The sequence below is a fragment of the Daphnia carinata genome, chromosome 1 (assembly GCF_022539665.2).
Source record: "Daphnia carinata strain CSIRO-1 chromosome 1, CSIRO_AGI_Dcar_HiC_V3, whole genome shotgun sequence".
NCBI classification, from domain to species: Eukaryota; Metazoa; Arthropoda; class Branchiopoda; order Diplostraca; family Daphniidae; genus Daphnia; species Daphnia carinata.
In genome coordinates this window covers 11,963,825-11,976,112 of record NC_081331.1, presented here as the reverse complement: position 1 = coordinate 11,976,112, position 12,288 = coordinate 11,963,825, and the positions used below count along the sequence as shown (strand labels likewise).

Here is a 12,288-nt window from a genome sequence, read left to right as displayed (position 1 = left end):
TGGTTAAATGCTAAATCGATGGTCACATTATACCATGGTGGAAGACGTCTACATTACTTAACGATATCTTCCGATCGTTAGGTTTGAGAGAATTTGATCTCTTGACTGAGTTACTCTGGTTTTGAACGTGACCGGCAGATGTCTACAGCTTTAGCCCCATCTGCTATGTTTTTTGTGTGTATGTTCTTGTTGACAAAGCTGACGACGTTCCGAAAGCAAAGGGAATACCAGTTTGTCATTTAACGATTTCGCAAGATTTTTATTGAGTAACATTTAGTGAGTCGGTGCTTTATTGTTAATCATCATGGAAGGTAGAGAAATTACATATCCTTTCTTAATTTCCTTTGTTTTAGGTTGCTAATCGTGATTTTGAAACTTTTTTTGATATATAGATACTGTGTTCCAGCTTCGGTTTTGTGCAAAACAATTGGAAAGGCTGAGTAAGAAGGCAGAAAAGGAGCAAGCTGCTCAACAAGCAAAAATTAAAAAAGCCTTGCAACAAGGTAATGTGGAAGGTGCCAAGATCTATGCAGAAAATGCAATTCGTAAGAAAAATGAAGCTCTTAATTTCCTAAGAATGGCCTCAAAGGTAGATGCTGTACGATCTAAAGTTCAAACAGCTGTCACAATGAAAGAGGTAAGTTTCAATGAAAATATACTATTTTATATTACATTTTGTATTTATATGATATTTGTATTTTTTCTGTGTTGATTCAGGTTGCAAAGAACATGGGAATGGTAGTAAAAGCATTAGATAAAGCAGTGAATTCAATGGATCTCCAAAAAATTTCTAATGTAATGGAGAAATTTGAAAGCCAGTTTGAAGACATGGATGTCAGAACTTCCGTTATGGAAGATGCAATGGGAGCAGCCACAACTTTGTCAACTCCCAGGGATCAAGTAGATCTTTTGATACAACAAGTTGCTGATGAAGCTGGGCTTGAGATCACAGATCAGTTGGCTAATGCTGGATCCATACCGTCGGCGATTGGAACACCATCCTCTGTTGCTTCTAGTGCAAACGACGACCAGCTCTCTCGTCGATTGGCTGCTCTAAGACAATAGAGCTATAAACATACATTAACTTTTAATAAAATGCCTTGAATACCTGTCTAATCCTTCCCAAAGGTTTTACTCACACTTGAGAAAACCATGATTTATTCAAAGAGAGCCTCATTTCTCTCCTGTGTACATTGTGATTTGCATTATAAATACTAATGGCTCTAGTATGCCACTTCATCTTCACACAGTTACTTATTCTCACAATTGTTTCTTATGGTAATTGCCTTGTATAGTAACTTGTCAAATTCTCTTTTAGTACCGTTGTCTTGAGGATTCAAGGAGTAACGTGATGCGATGCGTGCCAACGGATATTCGAGATTTATCAAAATTGCAAGCATTTATTTACAGATTTCCATCTTTTTTTCCTATAAACAACCTTTATAGAGGTATTCTGCATCCAAGTCCTTTTCAATGGCGCTTTTGTGTTTGCAGACTTAATTTAAAATTACTTATAGAGGGTTAGCCAAGGCCGCATAAGCATTTGTATCCAAAGACGACAGTGATGTGTTATCATTCTTTTTTTTCCCGATTTTGTTTCATCAATTCTGAAGTCTAGTACAGGGAAGAGAGCAGCTGCAGAGATGTCTGCGTATACTTCCGCGTCGCTTGGAGACATCCCGAGAGTGAGTTTTCACGATGCGCATTGATGGGGACTGGTGGGTGTGACCGACGCCCACACTCTGCATCGCGTTCAATAACATCGACGGAGATGAGACAATATGAAGATGTATGGGGCCTGCTAGATCAGCTGTTTTTCATCGATTGAGGAACTTGTTTTTCATGTGTTTCTATTCTAATTCAGTATCTAAGCCATACAATCTCCGAAATGCCGAACAGACCCTAGCAACGTGCATGCACGTTGGCGGGCTGGCTGCCCTCCGTCACCTAGCCCGTGAGAATCGACGAAAATTTTCGAGTTAAACTTTAAACTTAAAGTCTTTCTCCTTTACATCACTAAGAATTGTAACACAGAGAATATTTAAACGTCGCCGCTTATATAACGAAAATTTATCCTGCTACTGTTAATTATTTAACAAAAACTTACGGGTATCGAAGAGGTTCACATATCCCGATGATAAGCTGCCAGCATCCATGAACCTAGTGGCCATGGGGAGGCTTACGAACAACCTACGTTCTATGATCACCTCTTCTCTACCTTCAGTTTGTGAGTCGATCTTTAACGTGTAGTGAACGATACTACAGATCGATGTGAAACGTCTGTATTGTCGTGTAGGTGTATGTGTGTGTTTTTTTAGTGTAGTGCCATTTAGCCCCTTTATAGTAGTCTTCTTTTTTCTCTTCTTTCTTGAAGGTTTCTTCTATCCATTTTGTGTAGAAGATGTCCGAAGCGATGAAAATCTTTTAGTAATCCGATGAGATGAATCTTCAATGATGACAGGGTGGGTGGGTGGGAGGAGATGGAGGGAGGATGGGAGGGGGCTTGGAGGAAAGTTGGCGGTGACGGGACTTGAACCCGAGGACTACAGATTACAAAACGAGGGTGATAACCTCTGTGCCAGGACCGCACATCCCAACCAAATTTAGCTTTGGGTGTCATTCGTTCAAATAGGCTTATGCACATAATAGGTGTAAGTGAATTGATAGTGTTGTGGCATGATGCACGGCATCCATGCTGATTTCATGGGTTCTAATCTTTGGTGTTACATTATTTAAATATTTTTTTGGTGCATTTAGCAACGCATTAGTAATTTTGGGTCCGTCCAGGGCCGGGATTAGGTGACGCTAGCGTATTTTAACGCTTTTTTTTCTTAATTCTAATCTGCCAATCGGTCCACGCCGATATTTTGCCCGTCTAATCTTAAGTTTTTTTTTCACATCAAGACACTTCCTTTCTTTGCTGTAGGCCCTCTCGCTGTCTCTGCCCATCAAAACGCCTGTTGTAGTTACCTGCCACCGCGCCCGTTGCCTCTGCCCGTCTAACATCTTGTACTCTCTGTCAGCTCTCTGCCCGTCGAATCACTCGTTTGTCGAAGACCATTTTGCTGCCTTTGCCCATCCACCTCCCCATATCTCTGCCCGTCAACCCACTGGGAAACCATTGACTTTTTTTTTGTATTTGCCCGTCCTTTACTTGCAGTATCTGCCTGTTAAAATGCCCACTGTAGTTGCCCTCCACCCACTCGTTGCTTCTGCCCGTCGATCTCCTTACTGCCCGCCAAAATGTCCACAGTAGTTGGCCGTCAGACAACTTACTGCCTCTGCCCGTCCTCCGCCCCACAGTTTTTATCCATAACGCCACTTTTTAGTACAGATAGTATAGATTTTATTGTATAATCGTATTATGATGAAGAGTAGTTTTAAGGAGGTGTTCATGTTACAAAGATAAGTTCTATACATGCTGACCGTTTTATACCAACGTGTTGACCAGTTTGTGAAGAAATTCTTAGGGGGAACAAATTCATGAGACTTATGAATTACGGAATGCCGTTTGATCCGCTTTTTTTATTTACACTTTCTTGTTCTCTGGTTTACTATTTATTTCGGTAATTTTATAGAGATCGCATGCAAACATCTAGAGACAATCTTCCTCCCAGTCCAATTAAGGCACCACCCAATTAGAAACCAAGCTTGAACCCAATCCCCTCCTTAAAGAACAAAGTACGATTAAAATTCTGCCTTGGTATTCGATGAAACCTACTGCTAAAATCAAAATCAATCGCGATTCAGAATACGTGACTAGTTTTTGCGTTAATCACGTGACCACGTGATTTTAGCAAAATAGAAGTGGTTTTAACGTAACAACTTTGGGCACGAATAACTCAAAAACTATAGCTTTGAAATTAAAACCAAATTCATTTTCGTGATCCTCGTTTGATTTCGGATTAAAATCATTCATAGTTTGACATATTAAATATTAAAAAAACGAAAGGAGCAAGAATTTAAACCCGACTTTTTAAGCCCGACTTTTTAAGCCCGACTTTTTTTTTTGCATAGACTTGGGCGTACAAATTTGACTTGGAAATCGATTAAACTTAACCCTCAATCTCAAATGGATTTTACCTTAATTACTGGAAACTGGATTGTCACTAGATGGTAATGCAGGCTCTCTATAAAATTACTGAAGTAAATGGTAAATCAGAAAACAGGAGTTGTCCATATAAAAATGGGCGAAATGACGTTCCGTAATGTCGATCCGTATGTATAATAGATTGTAAACAACCATCAGATATCAATCCAGAAGAACGAAGTATTTACTTGTATGTACAATTTTCGAATTGGTTTACAGTCGCACCATTTTCGTTTTTTTAAATTTAATTTGTTTTTCCCAATTATGTTGCCGTATTGTTGTACCTCTAGTTGTGGTTGGTTACAACACTGTGTTAATTCTTGTTGTTTTTTAATGGTGTGCCGGATCGATTTGCTAGAGTTCGTTGAGAAGAGACGTTGATAAGTGGACGGGTGATGCCTTAGTCCAAGAAAAGGGATGGGTCGATTACAACATTGGCAACACACCCAAAATAACAAACTGAAAATCAATCGACAAGCCTCACATTTCTGTTGCCCACGTTTACAAGAAGCTTTCGCATATAATAGCAATCTGAAAATTGAAATGGGGGCACTGGGTGTTAGGAAGAGGGATGATAGGAGAGGACAAGAATTTAAGGAAGGAAGAAAAGAAAAAAAAAATGCGGCATTCGACTTAGGGCCTATTCATTATACTGACGCAATGTACTCGTGGCCTCTTTCTTCTTCTTACAGCTCAACTGTGTATGTCAAAATAATATTAAGATATTGCGCAGCCTATATTTAGATCATGGTATGCGTAAAAGATTTCGTTTTAGGCTATGACACTTTTCAAAAGAAAATCTATCCAACAATATTTTTTCTATTCGAATTCAACGTCACGACTTACCGCCAAATTACATAAAAGGAACTCAATTGTTGAAACGCTATTCACAAGAATGCTGAAGCTGCACTATACGTCAGAATTCAGATGGTCGAATGGAAGATTATGCACGAAATCGTAGATCCAGAAGAAGGAATATCCGTACCAAAGCATCGCTAGTTGTATATGACCGAGCGTTAATGACGATTAAATGCGACCCAATGCGCTGTGTTGTGTAGGTTAATAAAATTATATTAAATATAATCGCGTTGTCAGAAGGACGCTATGTCATGTAGACCACAAGGTTGTACATGCGTCTAGGTTAATACGAAAACGTAGAACACATGACGAGAAAGGTGATATGAGATCGTTAGAGGCTAGATCAAAACAACGATGTCCATTGAATAGTACTCGTTTTACAAAAAAAAAAAGGGAGAGAATACCACTTGTAACTTTAATGACTGATAGAAAGAGACATAATTGTACAAACGTCTAGTATCGGACGCTGGACTTCCGTTTCCCGAGTATCTCTAAAAATCAGCAACAACAGGGCGAGTGGCGTTTGAGAGTTCGAAGGACTTCTTGGCGCATCCGTCGCGACGTTGAGAGCAGCACCATCGGATGGATGAGGAATTCAGAGTAGACAATGAGAGCGCAAAGGGCAGCAGCCACCGGATTCACCACTGTACCCTATTTTAGTCCCAGTTGGAAACAAAAGCGGGTCTTACTTGCAGGCAATCGAACAACAACGAAATAATGGATTTTACCTGAAGACCAAGCAATAGGAGCGCAGGCAGGTACAATAGCAAATGGCTGGCGGTAACGATAAGCGAAGTGGCGGCTGAACGCAAATTAGCGCCACTCTGTTGTTGTTGGGTCGATGAGCTCTTGGAGTTGCTGCTACCAGGCGAGTCGTGTTCCAAATGGTGCGGCTCCTCCGTCACCTCCTCCTCCGACTGCTGCTCCGCTTTGTTCTTCGATTTCTTTCGCCTGCAGCAGCGAAGCGAAAGTGCAACATTGTGGCACCAATTTAATATCATCCGATTCAGAGGATACAAACAGATGGACGATAATGACCCACACCATACCCCCATTTTCTTCTCCTTATAAAGCACCCTTTGAAACATATAGCCTTCGCGGAAAAACATCTTATCTGTAAAGGCCTCTTCGTTCGACGGATATTGCAGCTTCTAATTTACAATATACGTAAAAGTATATATTACCTCCGCCACCATTCCACTGTGTTGGAATTATCAAGGATCTTGTAGCGTACCATTCGCCAACCTCATCAAAAACTTAACTGCACGCATAAACGAACGCGCGTCTCATGTGAAGGCCATCAGTGTGGACGGAAGGCTTTTCGACAGGGGAGCCCCTATTGCTTAGCGGCCGATTGATGTTGCTCTCCTATGCATCCCCTTGAGATGAATAAAAATCGCCTGGATGCCGATGTCCTCGACATAGTTGAGCAATTTTATGTTTTGTTTACCTCGACACGTTTTCAGGCGAAAACATCAGCTGTTAAACAGCTAAGTTTCTACTGTTGACTTAAAAGAACAAAAAGGTTCAATCAAATGCATAGAGGAGAATCTAAAGGGGGAGAGGAAGCGGAACGAAATGCTTCGTTAGATTCATTGTCCTTGTTGAAGATAAAAAAAAAAGAGGAATAATCAAAGGCGGACTTTCGTGCGTCTTTATTAACAAAGAAAAAATCCGAAGATGTTTCTCTCGATCTAGGTTCAATATGCGAAGAACTTTTGCGTCGCAGACCCAAAGTCCTGTAGCCGGATACTGTATATTCTTATTGATTCGCTGGTAGCAAACAAAAGCGCCCGATGAGAGAAGCTCATTAGAAGTGCGGACTGCAAAGCGAACAAGTTTACTAGTAGGCGCCTTTACTCGTCGCGTTCTCTCGGTTGCCATGGTGTTGGCACAAAAGGCGCACCAACAACAAGGGCAAAGTCCCAATTTTAAATGTTATAAAAGACGGACTTACTGCGGGACGCACTAGCCCAAGAGATGAACCAGATTGTTAGTCCCGTTGACGTCTTTTCTTGGACCGGTTAGCAAGTCCACTATGCTTACGAACGGCTCAGCTAAAAATGGTTCTATTGTTTGGATGGATGTTGTGGATCCGATTTGACAAATGTTCAATTCATCTGCTCTACTTATTTCTCAAGTAGGCATCCAATTTTGCTCTTCTCCAGTTTGAATTCGTTGCTCTCTTCCGCCAGTCACCCCGTGCTATTGAATGAACTGCATGCATACAATACCCTAGCTCAATCCTACCAAACGTGCTATTCCTTATCCAACTTTTTAACTAGTCTGGTGATTGATATTTATATCTTTTTTTTTTAAACGTAAGTTTCCCCTCACCCTCCTGCCGGAAGATGACGAAACACAACGCTTGCTTGATTGTTAACGGTTCGTGATCCCCGTAAGTTTTCGTACAACTCACGTGTATGAAATACTACGCAACATGAAACTATCTAGTAGTTCAGTTTGACAATTTAAGTTTCGGTTAGGGTTTCCATCAGCTCACTAGGTTTGATTCGGATGGATATGGTCGATATTGGACATCGTTGGCATAACCATGTACACAAGCAAGAGTAACCTTATGTACTACGTACAAACGTAGCTGTGGCTTTTCTAGTGGAATCAGCTTCGGGAATCCCTAGTGACTGTGTCAGAATATAAGCCGCAGAAGTCGGTTGATTGTCGTTGCGCAAGATGGCTTTCCCGGTCTGTCAATCTTCGCCGCAGAATGCTGAATATTTTATGATAAGAAAATGAACATGGAGCAGGTCGGATCTGGTCTGGTTTCAATGACCCATGCCAGTAGGACGGACTTATCCTAGTCTACTACTTTCCTGCTCCTTATATTTTCCCTCACATCTATTTGGATCCCAATGTTTTCGGTACCTAACGCTCCCTATCCATTCTGTCTATACTGCAATGGATGGGGACAGTCATATAAACGTCTGCATGCGTAGTATGAGCCCAGAGGCTCGTAATCTATGGCCTCAACGCCTTTTTTTAGTTGCACCGAAGAAAGAAGAACTCGAGTTACGAAAAGCTCTTACCCGACAGCGATAATCAGAACGACGTAGCCGACGACCATCGAAGCGAAAGCCGAACAGTAGAGCGAGATGAGAGTGATGCCAAACTCCTGCGGCAGTCCTGGAGCGCAGAGAAGCAATGAAGGCTCGAATCGGGCACCAGCGGCGCTCGTTACGCCAGCTCCTATGGCTAAAGCCAGGAGCCAAGCCAGGAGGACGAGCCATTGGCTGGCGCGAGGAGTGCAGATAGGGTAACGGCCGATCGGCAGGGTGGCGGCCAAAACACGATCAATCTGCAATAACCATGTTTCGCAATAGCTATTTAGTAAACACACACACAACAAGAAAACAATGCAGCCAAAGATAATCGTTTGAAAAGAAAGGGGAAAGAAAGGAAAAATGGACTAGTTGTCCAATCGTATAGTGACTTATAAGTACGAATAAGATCGACGCGGTAGTTTTGAGCCGCACTAGCCAACGTTCACCGTCAGTTGCCTTGGCAATTGCGATCAAATTAATGCTAGTCGGAGAAAGCTACCCAAGCGAATGGCTCACTTGTGTTTCTTAGTACGCCATTCTTGCATTTCCGTTAGCAAATGGTGTTATAAGCTTTTCTTTCTTTTGTATACGCCGTTAGCAATTAGAAATTAACAACAACAAAACAAAACAAACTAAAACAAACAGGTTCTCGTGCTGACTTCTTATAGCGTCTAAAAAAACGGTTGGCTCTTTTCTTTTTGGTTTCTTTGTTTTGTTCGTCTTGGATCGAATCAAATTTTTACTTTTTGTACATTCTACAAATGTGATGAGATTGTCAGTGACGAAGAGAAAGTTAGCTTTGGAATCAGTCATGTGTTTGCGTCGTTTTGCCTAGGCTATCCCTGAAAAAGGCGCACCCGAAACAATAAACAAGGACGACAAGTTGGACTCCTGTTCTGTTGACATAGAAAAACACGACGATCCTGAAAATAGAATTAGAGTTCATCCAAGTAAAAAGAACTTAGCCCTTAAAAAAAGGGGGAGAAGGAGCTGCTAGATCTCCTCTAGTTGAATGACTATATGAACTTAGAACCGCAGAGAAAAGCACCACAACAACAAAGTAAGAGCATGCGGCATATTTGGCACACAACGGCATACGTAAAGAGGTGACCGAAAAATGTTCTCTTGACGCATACCCACAGTATTTCAAGAGACCGCAAAAAAAGAATAACAGTCGGAGTTGACAAAGCCAAACAACTGCCAAGACAGTAATATATTCCATCGCGTTTTTTTTTTAAGGAAAAAAAAATGAGTGGTCTGATAAGAGCGGCCAAATGTGTGCTACTTGAAGTTCTCAACGTTATATGTGGATTCGTCCAAGTGTACGCAATGCCTATTCGCTTGAGTTGGCCAGAAGGCCCTTGGTTCGAATTGTGCGTGTCGATGGAAAAAAACCTATGCTGAAAATACACTATTCAGTCCCCGGTTTTTCTTTTTTTTTTCCCGAAGAATGACAAAAGATAGAGACAAGAACCAATCGCTATGCCTCCTTTCAATGCCGAGTGATAGGCCCAGAAGACTGACACCAAATGGAACACTAAGAATATAGGTACATCTTTTATTTGCCCTGTAGGGAAAGAGTCTGTGATATTGGCAAGCCTAAGGGAAGATGGAACATAAAAAGAAACCCGAAATTTGATATAGGATGCCAGTAATCCTGGAGCTGATATCCTATCGATGTACACATGAGAAAAGGGCAAAAATAATTTACTGGAAAACGCGAATCGAACACAAATGGTCACACGAACAGCACCGAGCAACGAATCGTATTCCCGTGAAAATTCGCAAATGTCTAACTGGCTGGTTTTGTGGTATCGTCAGAAATTTTTTCATCACAGACCTGTTCGCTGCTTTCAAATGTAGCTCAAAATACGTTTGCGTCACTCTTCGATACGCTTCCATGCCATCTGTTATACCCGATTTTTGGTTGCAAGTTAAATCGATATTTACACTTATATGCAGACCTCACGATGTGTAGACGTTTGGAGAAAGAAACCGAACTCACAAGAACTGTGGGTCTGACGGTCAATAACTGGAGAAAAAGTTTTTTTGGTTTCATGGTAAAAAAAGAAGGGGGGTGGGGGAGAAGATGAAAAGAGATCGACTGAGGAGTAATCCGGGATGAGCGGTATGGAAGAATAGCTTTTTTGTAACATAAAGAAAGTACCCAAGCGCTATCTCTTTCTTCTTCGAGCAATGATTTAACATTGAGGAGAAACTTCGCACAAAGGGATTACTCATTAATTCATTAGCTCGTGTCCTCGTCTTCCCATACGAACATACTAAGCCGCTGTTCTATTGTTAACTTAGAGAATGCGAAGGTAAACTATGGGAATTCTGAAATACAAATCATTTAGCTCGACATACGCAATTTGTGACTGGTATTCACAGCAAACGGCTTGCAAATTCGAAAGTAATCTTCCTTAAAAAAATGGGCTTCGTCATATGGTTAGGAAAGCCCTTTGGCAATCAATCAAACGGGAAGGAATCTATGGGATCACACGCCATCAATACTGGCGTGATGGCAACATAGTCGAATAAGTGGAGAATGAATCGATCCGAGAGAAAAAAAGAGGTAAAGGCAAAGATTGAAGCAAGCAAGCGGAAGAAGCAAAAAAGAGGAGAAAAGAAATAGAAAGAAAAGGAGGGTGAAGCGAAGGTATAATAGACACTCGTTGGTTAGCAGCAGTGATATATTGAGAATAATCGGTCTAGCGCATTCTCTGAGATCTATACTGTGTACGGTGATAGGTATAAACTATATGTTTAACAAAGATATTTTACCTTGAGCATGAGGAACATGAAGACGTGCTGGAGCCAGAGGGAGACGTTGACGACGCTGGAGAGGTGGCAGAGATTGGAGCCTCCTTCCCACCGTCCGCGGAAGGAGGTGACCAGTGGAGCGGGAAGGATCAATGAAGCGCCGATCAGGTCGGCCATGCACAAATGCTGGATGAGGATGAAGTGAGTGGAACGCAATTTGATGCAGTTGTGCCGGATATTGTTGATGACGCAGGCGTTGGCGCCGATCGACAGCACAACCAACAAGGCCAGCAATGCGGCCTGGAACGGTCCGTTCAGGATCGAGACGGGCGTAGCGAACTCGTCACCGTTAACGCCTATCATCACTTCCACCGATTCCAGGAGCTCGTCAAGCGACGAACGGTTCATGTCTGACCCGTGAAGCACTTGGCCAACCATATCAATGTTCAACGGTAAACTTTGCCGATCTTCTTCTTCTTCCATTTTTTTTTGTGTTATTTTGTTATTGTTTTATTTCTTCCCCTTCTGATTATATCTTATCCGTCGTGAGACAGAAAGAAATGACCAAAAAAAAGGGAAGACTATATTATACGGTATGGTGAAACTTGTAGCCGCAATGCGCAAAATGCAGCAACAACATCGAACAGGAGCAGACGATCCAGCAGCAGTGTGTTGTCGTCTTTGCCACCACCACCTATAGCAATTGCGAAAGGCAAAACAAAAATACACAGTTGCATAACAAAACACACAACCCATTGAAGAAAAAAAAGACTAACACCCTTTATCTTCCATAGAAAGAAAAAAAAAGACAAAGGGTAGTGAAACACGGCCGGAATGTCAAAACAAATCAGTGCCAAAGGTATGGGCGCTTATCAACGAAGTGTTTGTCTATTACCAGTGTGATAGACATATGCCAGCTGGTATAGGAGGTGTGAAGTGCATAACGAATAAGGAGACCTTGAAACTCTGGCAGCTATTCAAACTGGCGAAACACTCACCATCCTCTCTGCCGACGAGATGATATCAACTGATTATCGATCGGAAAGCTTGTGTACGAGTGGCTGCAACAATAGAAGCGTTGGTAGGATACGGAGCGTTGTTGAGCAGCATTGGCGGCGGAAGCAGCGCCCCAGCAGCTGGCCCTTGTGGGTTGATGGCGGCGGCCATGGTTCACCAAGACGATGGTTGCTTTCTACATGACTTCCCCACCGTATCAATCGACATTTTCCTCATTTACCAAGCAGTTCAACAGCCTTTCTTTTTTGCACACAATTCTTGTCTGATTCACCTTGTTCAATTATGATTTCCGTTTTTTTGGGTTGCCACATCCAGACGGTGCGTACTGTAGATTGATTCAAGTGATTCACGAACAACAACACAACAACTGATCACGCTGTTGAGAAGCGGTTCCTCCCTTTTTGTCACTTTTGCTTTTGTATGGAAACTAGTGGACGAGTCGAGTGATCAAGTGGATGACTCGTTGTAAGAACGTCGACGAATGGTGATGTCATATAAAAA

The 12,288-nt window shown here is 41.9% G+C and overlaps 2 protein-coding genes across 3 annotated transcripts; one reads left to right on the top strand and one right to left on the bottom strand.

Moving 5' to 3' along the window:
* Positions 1-187: 187 nt before the first annotated feature.
* On the top strand, positions 188-1,245 carry LOC130691027 (charged multivesicular body protein 1a-like). The gene is made up of 3 exons (XM_057513931.2): positions 188-311; positions 393-637; positions 718-1,245. Exons 1-3 carry the CDS (start codon positions 305-307, stop codon positions 1,063-1,065), a joined length of 600 nt encoding a protein of 199 aa, XP_057369914.1. The 5' UTR covers positions 188-304; the 3' UTR covers positions 1,066-1,245.
* Positions 1,246-5,140: 3,895 nt separating this feature from the next.
* Positions 5,141-11,749, bottom strand: LOC130691025 (tyramine/octopamine receptor-like). Of its 2 annotated transcripts, XM_057513928.2 has the most exons (5): positions 11,666-11,745; positions 10,792-11,464; positions 7,993-8,261; positions 5,677-5,899; positions 5,141-5,599 (listed from the first exon to the last, which is right to left on the bottom strand). In XM_057513928.2, exons 2-5 carry the CDS (start codon positions 11,251-11,253, stop codon positions 5,447-5,449), a joined length of 1,107 nt encoding a protein of 368 aa, XP_057369911.1. In that variant the 5' UTR covers positions 11,254-11,464; positions 11,666-11,745; the 3' UTR covers positions 5,141-5,446. The 2 variants fall into 2 exon arrangements, with proteins under 2 accessions (XP_057369911.1, XP_057369909.1); XM_057513926.2 differs by having other exon boundaries at positions 10,792-11,749.
* Between the last annotated feature and the right edge of the window lie 539 nt (positions 11,750-12,288).

Bases quoted from the DNA above. Each gene is read 5' to 3' on its own strand.
- LOC130691027 (XM_057513931.2), top strand. The intron at 638-717 runs GTAAGTTTCAAT...GTGTTGATTCAG, and splicing joins CAGCTGTCACAATGAAAGAG to GTTGCAAAGAACATGGGAAT.
- LOC130691025 (XM_057513926.2), bottom strand. From the start codon at position 11,253: ATGGAAGAAGAAGAAGATCGGCAAAGTTTACCGTTGAACATTGATATG. The intron at 8,262-10,791 runs GTAAAATATCTT...TGGTTATTGCAG, and splicing joins TCATGTTCCTCATGCTCAAG to ATTGATCGTGTTTTGGCCGC. The intron at 5,900-7,992 runs GTAAGAGCTTTT...TCGCTGCTGCAG, and splicing joins GTTCTGATTATCGCTGTCGG to GCGAAAGAAATCGAAGAACA.